At 40.3% G+C, this 13,557-nt stretch overlaps 1 protein-coding gene across 1 annotated transcript in view; it reads right to left on the bottom strand.

The window, feature by feature from the left end:
- Positions 1-13,557, bottom strand: part of TTN (titin) — a 292,385-nt gene that overhangs the window by 175,982 nt on the left and 102,846 nt on the right. Inside the window, exons 85-105 of the mRNA XM_053410245.1 lie at positions 12,555-12,836; positions 12,015-12,293; positions 11,630-11,911; positions 11,242-11,520; positions 10,479-10,766; positions 10,036-10,314; positions 9,659-9,937; positions 9,268-9,546; positions 8,013-8,300; positions 7,526-7,813; positions 6,567-6,857; positions 5,219-5,506; positions 4,438-4,533; positions 4,025-4,307; positions 2,752-2,935; positions 2,151-2,240; positions 1,771-2,038; positions 1,423-1,683; positions 688-897; positions 499-576; positions 352-378 (exon numbers count right to left, since the gene is read on the bottom strand). Coding sequence (XP_053266220.1) covers positions 352-378; positions 499-576; positions 688-897; positions 1,423-1,683; positions 1,771-2,038; positions 2,151-2,240; positions 2,752-2,935; positions 4,025-4,307; positions 4,438-4,533; positions 5,219-5,506; positions 6,567-6,857; positions 7,526-7,813; positions 8,013-8,300; positions 9,268-9,546; positions 9,659-9,937; positions 10,036-10,314; positions 10,479-10,766; positions 11,242-11,520; positions 11,630-11,911; positions 12,015-12,293; positions 12,555-12,836 — 4,899 coding nt within the window. The remainder of the gene's footprint in view (positions 1-351; positions 379-498; positions 577-687; positions 898-1,422; positions 1,684-1,770; positions 2,039-2,150; positions 2,241-2,751; positions 2,936-4,024; positions 4,308-4,437; positions 4,534-5,218; positions 5,507-6,566; positions 6,858-7,525; positions 7,814-8,012; positions 8,301-9,267; positions 9,547-9,658; positions 9,938-10,035; positions 10,315-10,478; positions 10,767-11,241; positions 11,521-11,629; positions 11,912-12,014; positions 12,294-12,554; positions 12,837-13,557) is intronic.

Genomic DNA, 13,557 nt, shown 5'->3' with positions numbered 1-13,557 from the left:
AGGGTGGCTTTCATTTGCAAGCAACTAAGTTTGGCTCCAACCCTTTAATTGTCCTACTTGGAACACACAAGAACAAATAGCCTATGCTCACTGAAACTAACTTTAATATGAAGGCTGCAGGCTTATGTGCATGTACCAGGGGATTTTCAGCCCCCCCCCCATCTAGAAACATCCAGAGGCCATCGCTGAAAATCTGGGGAGGCTCCACAGTAGCATCCAACCCAGAGGGGTAGGGGCCTCTGGTGGAAGGGGAAATGTACAGGCAGAGAACCTCATCATGTGTGGGCACTCTGGTGTTTCAAATACAAAAATAAAACTTGAGACAAATGCATCCAAGCTTTTTTTCTTTACCTGGGGGCTTCACTTCCAGTTTAATTTCTGCAAGAGAAGAAAGTAGATTTGCATTTGAAATTATTTCCACTTCGCGGACATCATTTCCACCCTTCCATCTTATGTCCTGTGTTGGGTTTTTTTAAGATGAAGAAAGCATTTACTAACCTTTAGTAGTCAGATAAAGTTCAGCAGTGCTTCTTGCTTCACCTCTTGGCTCAAGACGAGCAATGACAGAATACACCCCTGAAATCACAAGGGCAATTTGTTATGTGACATCATTTTTGTCAGCAACGGGGGGGGGGGAGGGGGACGGAGGACAACAGCAAGGGAAGGAAGCAAATAGTGTAACATTACCTTCATCATCTGCAGTAACGTTGTGGATAGTCATATAATGGCAACGGCCTTCACTTCTGAAACTGTACTTTTGACTCTCCCTGAGTTCAACTTTGCCTTTATACCATGTGACGACTGCATCATCAAAGGATACCTCGCACTCAAAGGTTGCAGATTGGTATTCGCTCACCACTATGTTCTGAATGGTCTTTGTAAACTGGATGGGTTCAGCTGTTTTTGGAAACAATTTTTTAAAAATGTAACCATTATTCCTTTGCACAATTAATTTTTTTTCATCCTTACATGAAGCTTTGCATACATACATGGCTCCACCCAAAAACAAAGAAAGTTATACAAAGAACTGAGCATTCGGCATTCCATGACAGCGAGTTCGTATACTGGAAGTAGACCCGAAACTTAAGATAGTTGGCACAGCGCTGTGCCAGAAGCAAGAGAAGCCAGGTAACAATGGAAAGGGCTGCGATCATCGTAAAAACCACAGCATAAAAGTGCCAAATGGTGAAATGGGGTGGAAAAATCCCTCCCATTGTAAAGTCAAGCTACAAGAATGTTCAAAGAGAAATAAGCTGAGATAAGAATGAGTACAATGACAGCATGACTGATATCTTGGGCGATGGGGGAAGAAGTATAGCAGAATTTTCTTCAAACAGAGGATTTCCCAGCATTGTCTTTTCTGTCTTATTTGTCAAGATTACCCCCAAACTTGCTTATTCTTACATAAAGATATATACAAACCTTCAATGGTTAGGTCAGCAGTTGTTTCTAGATGGTCAAACCTGCAGGTATAGCGCCCCTGGTCTTCTGTTCGCACATCCTTAATAATGAGCCTGTGCATCTTCTCTGAGACTTCAGCTGAATATCTACCTCCTATTTTAAGAGCCTTTCCATTTCTGAACCACTGGGATTTTGCATTTGGAACAGAAAACTGGCAGACGAAAGAGCATGTAAAGCCTTCCTTGAGTGAAGTGTCGCGCAGATGCCGTTCAATTGCTGGTTCTGTTAGCAAGTTCAAGTACATATTTTAGAAAATGCCAAGCAAAACCAAAGCTTAAGTTTGTGTTAAACGGGAAATTTTGCACTTACCAATCACAGTAAGCTTAGCGCTGGCAATATGTGGCCCACAGACCACTCTGTAATTTCCTTGATCTCCAAGTTGACAATTCCTGATTTTAAGTATGTGTCGGTCACCTTCAATTCTTATTTCATACTTGTTGTTGGAGTCCAGTTTTTCCGTGCCTTTGTACCAGGAAAGTTTGATTTCTGGATAGTTAATTTTAATCTCACACTCAAACACGGCATCTTCATCTGTTACTACAGTCAGATCTTCAATATCTCTGATCAGAGTGACGGGCTGAAAAACATTTTTTCATATGTTTGACTGTTTCAGAGCACAGCCTATGCTATGTATTAGCTACAGTTGTCAGCACACATAATTAAATTTTGTAATATATGGCAATAACTACCTCTGTCTGTGTAAGTCTTTGCTGAATAAATGATACCAGTTCATCAAACTCTTGTTCTTCCCTTCTGGATCTCTGTGTTACTTCAATCTCCTGTTGGAACAAAAACCATGGTTTAAAATGGTAGAAAACCTTCATGCTTTTAGCTGTTCCCCTTTGCCAAAACTTTATGAAAATGAAGCAGTTCTGTATATTCAATGCAGATCTAACTTCCTTTACATGCAGGACAGCTCAACTCCAATCCTTCCAAAATGCTTAAGGTTACCCAAAGAGAACCCAGTAAAAACTATCAGAAGCACATCTTTTCTTCTCTGCTGTCCCTAAACAATGCCTCTTAGTCTATACACCTCATGTGATGAGGTATGATTGACATCTTTTGGAGAACAACACTGAGTAGGGTTTGCTGTGAAGATGCCATGAATAAACTACCCCCAAATGTGAACCTTCATGACATCAGAAGCAACAGTTAAGTTCCAAAATAGAATATAAATCTCTGTAATTGGTTAACTGCATAGCTGGAATATTGAACACACTTATTTAAGCAATAATAGCACAACACATTTCAAAAAATTACTCTGAAGCAAATGTATATGCTGGTATTTACCAGTCTATGAGTTTCTTCTTCCTGGCTTTGTTTCAGCAGCTCAAAGGCTTGGAGGAGACCTCGGAAATCGGTAATTCCATACATACGTGCATATTTTTCATATTCTTTAGGATCTACATTTTTCAGAAGTTCCATTATATCAATGGCCTTTTCTTCCTCATCTTCCTTCCTTTTAGTTGGGGTCCTACAGAAATGGCAGAATTTTGGTGTTGTTCATAAAATATGCTCTCTGTGTTGAATGGTTCAATGTTCTGAATTGCTAAATTGCTAAAGCTATTTTTGGTCATCTGCATACTATCCCTTGCTTTTTCCTGTAAGACTAGTTGCAGTCGTTAACAGTCGTCAACAGGTTTACCATACCCATTGAGTCAATCACCCATCTCCTACTACCCTTCTGAGAAAATCCCCACCTCACCCTCCCACTATATATTATGGTCTGGTGACTTCTGTTTCAGTGTATCTGAAGACATGTGCATGCACAAGAAAGCTTGTACCCAGAACAAACTTAGTTGGTCTCTAAGGTGCTACTGGACAATGTTTTAATTTTTTTATTTATTTTGACTGCGTCAGACCATCACGGCAACCTACCTGAATCTAGAATCCTTTTTCAACTCAGCCAAGCTTATCTCTGTATGCACAATGCATAGGTTTGCACTTAGTTAACTTTTCAGATAATTTACATTCCTTTATGTAACATGCCATGGAGAATCATAAATTACTTCTTGACAAGTTTCTCTTAATGATTTTTCTGACCAGGAAAAAGAACTTTTCATTCATGCCCTTAAAACGGCATGTCTGATATATCCCCATAGGTCTGTTGTCATGTTGTGGGGTATCTCATTCATATACAACTGGATATGGATTAAATCATACTCTCTGAAATCAGTGGGACTTGTTAGTCATGATTAAGCACAACCTAAACCATAATGTTTGATTTTCCAAAACTGATGGCTGTTGTCCTCAGCATTAGAGAGTGGATCAAATTGTGGTTTCAGACTTTAATTAATACAACATTCTGTTAGTCCCTAGTGCTGAGAAGGCTGCAAAAGGCTACATAACATCTACTACATGTTTACCACACTGAAGTTTGAGTGTCATGATCAGGAATAGACCGATAGACTTCAAGAAGCATGTTTAGTTAGAAATAAGTCCTGCTGAGTTTAGTGGAACACGGCTGCTATTAAGAGTGTTTAGGGTTGCAGCCTGAGTTATATTTGTGGTTCAGATGCTGCCTCACCTTCAGATTAAAACTTAGAGCAATTCTGGTACTTACTTCTTTAGTTTTGCTCTAAGATCACCTTCTATCACTTCTTGTTTCTTCTCCTCAACCTGTAGGTTGACGTTGCTGTCAATTTCACCGTGTTGATTGAAAGCCACACATCTGTAATGGCCAGAATCAGTTTTTGTTGTATCCTTTATTTCCAGCTTGGCTTCATCTCCTCTTTGCTGGATGCTAATGCGACCTCCTTGGTTGAGTTGCCTCCATTTTCCCTTCATCCATTTAACATTGGGGATGGGATCGCCACCTACTTTGGCAATAAATGTTGCAACGCTCTCTGATGAAGAAGAAAAGAAATGAAATGTGGTAAAGAAAAGATCTGTCCCTGGCCAGGGGGAAACAGCAGTCAACATATGCCAAATTCAAGTATTATGAAAGATGGCTATTTTTTTTAAAGCTTGGCTTACTTTCGATGACAGTGATGCTTTGAGGCTCCGAGACGAAGTAAAGCTTGCCATCAGTTGGTGCTTTCTTAGCTGCTGCTGGTGCAGCTGCTGCTTTTTCTGCAAAAGCACATTGAGGGAATTAAGTGGTGGAGCAGAAAGGGACTACACTAAAACCAAACAACAACAACAACTCATGCCATAGATGAGACCATTGACTAAATGCACAAAATACTACCCAGCTTATGTATTGGGGTCCTTTTGTTTGATTTAATTTTATACCCCCGCACAAGTCATGTATAAAATACAGGATACCAAGGAACAACTAGCTCAGGGTATTGAAGCAAATGCATTTTGGGTGGCAATACTATGAAATAATGCATGTGAATATGCAAGTCGTAGTGTGATATGCAGTCATGTGCCCAGGAAAAATAAGCAGTTTTGACCTGCTAATTTATAGGTGAAGCTGCTCCTATCTACTGTAACAGGGAGATACAGTGGTACCTCGAGTTACATACGCTTCAGGTTACATACGCTTCAGGTTACAGACTCCGCTAACCCAGAAATAGTACCTCAGGTTAAGAACTTTGCTTCAGGATGAGGACAGAAATCGTGCTCCGGCTGTGCAGCGGCAGCAGGAGGCCCCATTAGCTAAAGTGGTGCTTCAGGTTAAGAACAGTTTCAGGTTAAGAACGGACCTCCGGAACGAATTAAGTACTTAACCTGAGGTATCACTGTACTGAATAGACTGGTACCGTAATTTTGAGTTACTGTTTCATCACCTAAGCATTCAGTTTCACTGTACCTTTAATTGTCACTTTTGACTTGCAAGAGTCAGTTCCAGCTGCATTTGAAGCTTTGCATATATACTCGCCAGAATCAGTCTTAGTAACTGCCTGGACTTCCAAAACAGCGGATCCATTAGCAAAGCTCAAGCTGCATTTATCAGATGATCTTAGCTCTTTCCCAGCTTTTAGCCACTGGATTCTGATGGGCTGCGATCCCTTGACATGGCAACTGAGCTGCAAGATTTTACCTTCTTCTATTGTTGCCGGTTTAAGAGGTTGATCAAATACTGGTGGTTTTTTGGGCTCTGTAATGCCATTCGAAGGGACAAAATAATGAAGCAAGAGAAGAAAAGATGTTAAGTAATAATTTCTCTTCCATAACAAGATACAGATCTGGGTTTGAATAAGATTATGCAGCGGATGCTGATGAATCCATTCCATTTTCCCAGTACAGTATTTATATGGTAGAAGTAGTACAAAAAGAATGGAGGTGTGAAGTATGCATACGTTAAGGTAGCACATAAAGCTGTTATTTTGCAAAAAGAAAGGAATATGAAAGCATTGAATTAGCTGCAAAATATGCATTATCGCCTTTTATGTTAACAGCCCAAAATTTGATGATTTCACACCAATCTACCAAAGATGTACAAGCCAGAAAGGTTGGAACAATATATTACACAATTAGTTGCAATCCTTCACCTTTGATACCTTTAATGTGATATTGTTAAGGGGAAAAAACATTTCAAAGAGTCCTTACATGGATAGCAGTTCCATGTAAGAAAAAGCAGGCACTCAATATATTGCTTATCTGATCAGACTCTCACAAATGCAGCTATATCTTCAAGTGTTGGGAAGCATTAAACACTTTCTAACTTTTGAAGAAGCAGTCCTTAATGGATTTATTTGAAAAACATTTTTTTAATGGATGAAATTTTTATGCACTGTTAACAGTAAGTATGAGCACTAATTATTTATATTAAAAAGTGATGAAAAGATAAGATAATTTTTTCAGAAGGCTTAGCATTTACAGAAAAACATCTGGAAGATGTCTTTTTCAAACTATTTTTGCCTCTTCAAGCATGCATAAAGCGGCATTATTAAAGAGTTTAGTAAACAGCAGAACATTTTTAATAAGAGAAATGTCAAGTAATGAACAGCTTCAGAAGAATTGCCTACTATTTTCCTAATCTTACAGTTTAACTCCTGCAAGTCCTATGAATAAATAAGGTGGGACTGGATTTTATCACCCAATGTAGAAAAGTAATTGCAATTAATGAGTATTCTAGCGCAATTAGACAATCAGAAAACACCAAAAGCTTATGAGCTTAAGAAGAAAAATAAATACCATAGAGGCTTTCAACTGACCTTTAATAACCACAGAAGAAGTACAGAGTGCACTCCCAGCCTCATTGGACACTTTGCAGGTATATAAACCTGCATCAGCTTGTCCTGAATTCTTAATTTCAAGGAGAAGAGTGTTGTTCTTGAATGATATTTCGCAATTAGGGCTTTCATAAATCTCCTGGTTATTCTTGTACCAGGCAACAGTCAAAGGCTGGGAGCCAGAAACACGGCCCTCAAGTTTAAATGTGTTCCCTTCTGTCTCTTCTACTGTTTCTGACAGCTTTTTGGTGAAGGAAGGTGGAGTCTGTCGTTCTGTCAGAAAGGAAGAAAAATCTTTGTCACCCTCCGAACAACTGTCTTCTATTCTCCTGGATTTCCCCGTTTACTGTCAGTGGCTCACATCCAGCAGAACAAACTTGCACTTGCATGATGAGACTTCCCATTCTTCTCGGTTTCCCCCGAAGACCAAGTGCTCCCACAAATCTGCTCCAGAGGATTGAGTGCCCCCCAAGTACATATTTGTGGGAGTTCATGGGACTGCATGGGGAAGGAGAGGAAGGGGAAGTCCCAATGGACAAATGGAAATCCGCTCACATGCCACGGACTACCACCCAAACACTCTTCAATGCGTATTTTCAGTTTCCTCCAGTATGTCTTGTCAAAATACAGATGTTGTGATGTTTTCCAAAGCATCACTTTGTCATTGTAGCTTGAACTCTGAGACCTCCTAGGCGAGTGGAAGGCACTCATACGAGGGGTCTCCAGAGTTTGTTGATTCCAGTGCCAGGTACAGCCACCTCCTGCACTGCATAACACACTATTACAGGTCATCCTCTGAAATTCAAATGTGACTTTTTGGAAGATGCAGGGAGAAGTAAACAAAAACAAAACCCTTCCCACATGTGAAAATCTGCTCACTGTTCTTTAGAGAGAAGCCAATATGATATAATGGAAGCTGGTACAGATTAAGCACCCAGTACCTTTAATATTAAGTTGAGCTGTGCAAGAGTCCTTTCCAACTTCGTTGCTAGCATGACATGTATATTTTCCAGAATCCCCTTTGCCAACTTTCAGAATTGTCAAATGGGCTATATTTTCCACATAGCTGATCTGGTAGTTCCCTCCAGTTCGCAGTTCTCGGTTATCCTTTGACCAAGTAACCTTTATTGGGCGTGTTCCAGAAATGTGGCATTCAAAGTCAGCACCATCACCAGCAACGGCGTCAACAGGTGCAATTGGGATGTCAAAGAACGGAGGAGTCTTCCCTTCTAAAGATTGGAAGAAGTAAAAATAAGGTGTAACTTTGCACATGTTAATCCAGATGAGTTACGTTGTTAAGAAAGAAACACATGGTAATTGCAGGAAGAGGCCCAAGTCACAGCATATTCATCATTTAGGATAGGCACGTAAGTGGGGAAACATCCCATTGATGACATCAAAGAAAAGTACATTTGACACTTGACAAACCTGTAAGGATGAGTTTGGCACTAGAAGAAGCAGTTCCAATAGCATTGGAAGCTGTGCAAGTATATTGTCCGGCAAGACTCATGTCAGTTTGTGAGATCTGCAGAGTTGCAACGTTGTTTAAGTATGACGTTTGCACATTATAGCCATCTCTTATTTGTGCACCATCTTTATACCAGGTTACTTCAATGGGTTCGGAACCAGTAATGCCACAATCAAATGTAATTGGTAATCCAACAGTTTCGTGAATATCTCTTAATTTCCGGGAAAATGAAGGAGGAAGTTTAAGCTCTGCAAGGGAACAAATATTGTACATTGGAGTGTTGTTGAGTGAATGTTTCAGTTGTTGTACTATATTTCCACTGCTTAAGATTTTTTCATAGAGATAAATAGTATGCACATTTGTAGCAACATATGTCCCCAATCTAGCTAAAGGCAGTGATGACTAAATCCCATTGAAATAAGTGAGAATTAGCTTAATTGGCTGCTAAAGTTGAATGGGAGTCATTGTCTTTTTTTCAAACATTACTGATAAATAGTGAATGGCATAGAAGATGGAATTCATTTTTAAAGATTAGCCGATGTTTGATTATTCACTATTAGCAAGAACAGAAAGATTGAATCCTGTGGGCAGGAATGAAGTTACGGCATAGAGAAGTTCTAGTCAGGTCCATGACACAGATGGTTCTATAGTGAAGCATCATAACTTGTTTATATTAAATCTATGGAAACTTGCTGTTGAGGAATAAAGAACAGGTAGAAACATGGGGATCTTGGGCAGATATATTCTGCACCATGCCATTGATGCACTAATAGTGCAATAGTGATGGATTTAAACTGTCCACACATTATTCCATATTATTACCTGCCATGCCATGCTTCTCCAGTGTGTTACCCCCTCACTGATAACCTGGAGAGACACTCTTGCACCACAGCACTGCAAAAGTGGGACAAAACCCCTACGCTACATGAAACGTGTGGCATGAAAAGTTACAGGATTTTAGCAGGACCCATGGGATGTGCATGGATTGGAAAGAAGCAGCATGTCCACTGTCAAAACTTTATAGGCACAAGCAGTTTTGAAAGCCAGATCACTGCTGCAACACCATCATGAGCACACACCACCATGAAGGCACAAGAATAAGGAAGTCCGGGGTCACGGCATAGAATACATTTCCTGTTCTGACGCACGGGCACATTTTAAAAGAGCAATAAATCATTGTCTCTGGGGCTTTCAAAAGCATATTGCCATATTCACCTTGAACAGTCAGTAGTGCTGAACAGGAAGCTTCTCCAATACTATTTTCTGCTTTGCAAATATACTCTCCACCATCATTGCTACCCAGCTGAGTGAACACTAGCGTGGCAACTTGGTTTTTAAAGTGCATTTTAGAGGTAGCAGTTGCTCTCAGTTTGGTGTCTCCTTTGTACCACGACACAGTGATTTCTGGTGTGCCCGCAATTTGGCACTGCAGTGATGCAGAATCCCCTACTGTCACCTGAGTAGGTTCCAGGCTTCTGACAAAATAAGGTGGTTCTAGAGAAGAAGCACACAGACTCAGTTACAAAACCAGCCAGACCCTTCCACATGTCACAACAACCATAAAGTTAATGAAAAAGGGCGGTCACTTTTAAAACAATCTACAAACCTAGTATTGAGACTGTAGACTGTGAATTATCTTGTCCCGAGTCATTTTCTATATGGCAAGAATACAGCCCAGCATCGTCCAGTTTGCTACTAGAGATCTCAAGTATGGCAGATGTTTCAGTAGTGGTGATACTGTATTTTTCTGACTGTGCTATATTTATAGCATTTTTCCTCCAGGACACTGCAATAGGAGGTGTCCCAGTGTATGTACATTCCAGGATTAATTGCTTTCCTTTCTCAACATTGAAGTCATTCAGTTTCTTCACAAATTTCGCTGGTTCTATCAGAAATAACATGAGAGCAAAAGTTTAAGATAATTGCCTGAGATTTGGGATTTTGTTCCAGTGTAAACAAAGGAAGCCGAAACAAAGAACAAACCTTTTACAAAGAGTTGGGTTGTGCAAGAGATTTTGCCAGCTTCGTTACTAACAATGCAAGTATAGTCTCCACTTTGGGCTGGGAGTACATCAAACAGCTCCAGTTCAGCCACTGATTCTTCCAGAGAGATGTTACATCTATGTCCTGGGGATAGTTCAACGCTACCCCTAAACCATTTCACATCAAGGGGAAGGCTTCCTTTAATGATACTTGTGAAAGTTATATTTGCCCCAGATAAAACTTGCAGAGGTTCTGGTTTCTTCACAAAAGATGGCGGTTCTAGACATACATAACAAGAGGTTAATGAAACATAGTTATGGTTGAAAGGCAAGCAGCTGCATTTACAAAAGATATAAAGAATATAAGGAACATGGTTTTTTTTTAAAAAAAAAACCAACCCCTGATATCCTGTTCTTATTATCAACCTAAGTTTCAGTATTTACCTCTGACAATGAAATATGCATCACATTCATCAGATCCAGCTACATTAGTTGCCGTGCAAATGTAATTTCCAGCATCTGACTCTTGAACAGCATTCACTCTTAAAGAGCAAGTGTTATCTGTAAGAGTTGCTTGATACTTTTCTCCACTAGTGATCTCTTCTCCATCATGGAACCAAAAAACAGAAATGGGAGGTGACCCAATTACTTTGCACTCAAGTACAGCAGATGAACCCAAGAGCCCATGTGTTTCCTTCAGCTTCTTTGTGAATGAAGGTGGTATAATGCGATCTGTGGAGCACAAAGCAAAGATAGAAACATTATGGCATGTTAAGTTTAGTTTAAAAAAGTAATAGATTCCCAAGGGCTTAACAATAATTAAACTATTTATTGGCATAAGAAGTTTGAGATGGATCTTGAAAGCAGGCATATGCACTCTCTTCATTTTAGAGGCATGTCCATGGCTTCTCCTTGTCTCCACATCCCGTATTGTGGGTCCAATTATGTGGAACTCTCTCCTAGCCAACATTAGAGCAGCCCACTCTCTGTTCAACATCAGGTGCTTTTTGAAGACCTTCTTATTTCAGTAGGCATTTTAAGGAAGCTTTCCATCTTTAATCATTCACTTAAATTTATTTTATCCGCTGTCTGGTTTGATCGTACAGCACTTGGAAATTTCAGTGGTTAAGCAGTATAGGAAATCACTGAATTAGATAAGTCCATATATCAAGATGCAGATGGGATATTCTCAAGTCATTCAACTAACCTGAAACTTGGACTGATGCTTTGCAACTGCTTTGGCCTACATTGTTTTTCACCTCAAATGTATATTCTCCACTGTCCTCTACTCCTGTATTCAGAATCTTAAGCCCAGCTACTTTGTTGAAGAAAGTGAATTTGTATTTGTGGTCAGAAGAGAGCTCGTGTCCGTTCTTGAACCACCGAGCAGTCAGCTCTGGTGTCCCAGCTACTGTACACTCCAAAGTACAAGAATCTCCAGTTGTGACTTTCATTGGTCCTGGTTTCTCCACTATAGATGCTGGCTCTGGAATAAGAAGCAAAACGAGTCACATTTGTAAATAAGATGTTAATATGTTAAAATATTTATTCTTCCGTATGCTTTTGTGTTGTTGTTGTTTTTACTCTATACCAACCTAGAACTGATAAAGTAGCAAAACACTCCTGACTTCCGGCATCGTTTTTAATCTGGCAGGTATATTTCCCAGTGTTGCTTGGCTCTGCATTTACAACCTGAAGGATGGCAACTTTATCGGAATATGACATCCAGACATTTTCACTTTCTCTGATGATTTCACCTTTGTCTTTCATCCAAACAACAGAAATTGGCTCAGAACCTTCTACCGTAGCTTGCAGTTCTGCTGGATCCCCAACAACGGCAGTGGTATCATTAAGTTTCTTCACAAACCTTGGGGGTCCTGATCAAGAGGTGGAAAATATGTAAGTGATGGAAAAGAGAGTAAGATTTTAAAAACCTGGAGTGGCCGGGGAAAACATGGCAATGGAAAGTCTTTAACCAACCTTTCAGCATCACAGAGCAGATGCAAGTGTCACTTCCCACATCATTGACAGCTTTACAGTGATATTCCCCAATGTCTGCCGCGTCAACGTTGAGAATGTGAATGCTAGCAAGGTAATTCTCAGACAAAATCTTGTACTTTTTGCTGCTTCTTATTTCTCTTTTATCTTTGTACCATGAAACATGGAAGGGAGGAGTGCCTTGAAGCTCACATTCAAGGTGAACATCGAAACCTTTCAGAGTCTCTACTGGCCGTGGTTTCTTGCGGAAAACAGGAGGAGCTACAAAAGAGGAGGTTTGGATTTCTGTTAAATGCAAAGGAGCAACGTTTGAAAGAACAGAGAGCACACCATTAAGAATGAAGGATTGCAAGGAAATGGGAGAGAAGAGACATGCAAAGGAAATTTCCCATTCCAAATAAAGGAGTCTACTAGTGGCCTTTAATGGAAACTGATATCGGCTTGCTTAGTAGGAGACGGCAAGCCCTTGCAACCTTCTACAACAGGAAGAGTAGAGAAAGCAAAGGAAGAGCAAGTTCTGACCTTTCACTTTCAGTGAAGTACTGCTGTTCGCACTACCCGCTGCATTTTGGGCTTCACAAGTGTAGTCTCCACTGTCGTCAACACTCAGACTGTGCATTTCAATGACTGCCACAGAATCGATGAATGACATGCTGAATTTGTCACTGGGATGGATTTGAGTTTCACCCTTGTACCACACAATGTTAATTTCTGGAGAGCCACCTATTCTGCATTCAAATCTAGTCGAATCGTGCTCTTTCACAACCCTGGAGGAGTCTAACTTCTTAATAAACCTCGGTGGCTCTATTAAAAAACAACAACAAGGAAAGGAAATGAATACATAAAATTGCTTGTGTTAATTTTGCAAGATCTCAGGAATGTGTGTCATCTATATTAGCTATCAAAGTGTACTGGCAAAGAGTTTACGGTCAATCTATGGAGGCAAACTGATCCCTTACAAGTCAAGCCATAGAGCACTCAAGAACAGTTCAATACCCACTCAGATTCCTTCTAAACGTACAATATCTGAAGGCTGATTTCTCTACGTAATATGATTTCAGCTCCAGCCTGAAGTTTTCCCTTAGGCTTGTCTATGTCCAGTTAAAGTTATGGAAGTTCATAACCCTCTTGCCCATTTAAATAACGGCTGCATGGGTTGCAATCCAGTGGTGTCCCTCCGCTGGACTTATTGAGTGAAAGATTCCATTGGAAGAATGAGAAGGAAATGTTTGCAATTTCCCCTCCCAGCAGCAGCCCCAGGCACCCATCAAAAGTGTTCCAGAGGGTTGGGGGATCCTTTCAAACATTGTGGAAGGTGGTATGAGAGGTTGTGGACTGCGGGGAGGGAGAATTGCTTGACGTCACCTCCCTCCCTGTTCCACTGATGGAAGCCTCCAGTGGATCCAAGAGCCTTCTATCAATGGAGAGAGAAGACTGGATACAACACTGTATTTTCTTATCGCACGAATAAACCCCAAGTTTTTTTTCTTATTCTGGACCACAGATTTCCCAGCTTAATCGCACT

This window comes from Podarcis raffonei, chromosome 1, assembly GCF_027172205.1.
Source record: "Podarcis raffonei isolate rPodRaf1 chromosome 1, rPodRaf1.pri, whole genome shotgun sequence".
NCBI classification, from domain to species: Eukaryota; Metazoa; Chordata; class Lepidosauria; order Squamata; family Lacertidae; genus Podarcis; species Podarcis raffonei.
The sequence above is the reverse complement of the archived record's forward strand: the minus strand, read 5'-3'. Positions and strand labels throughout refer to the sequence as shown.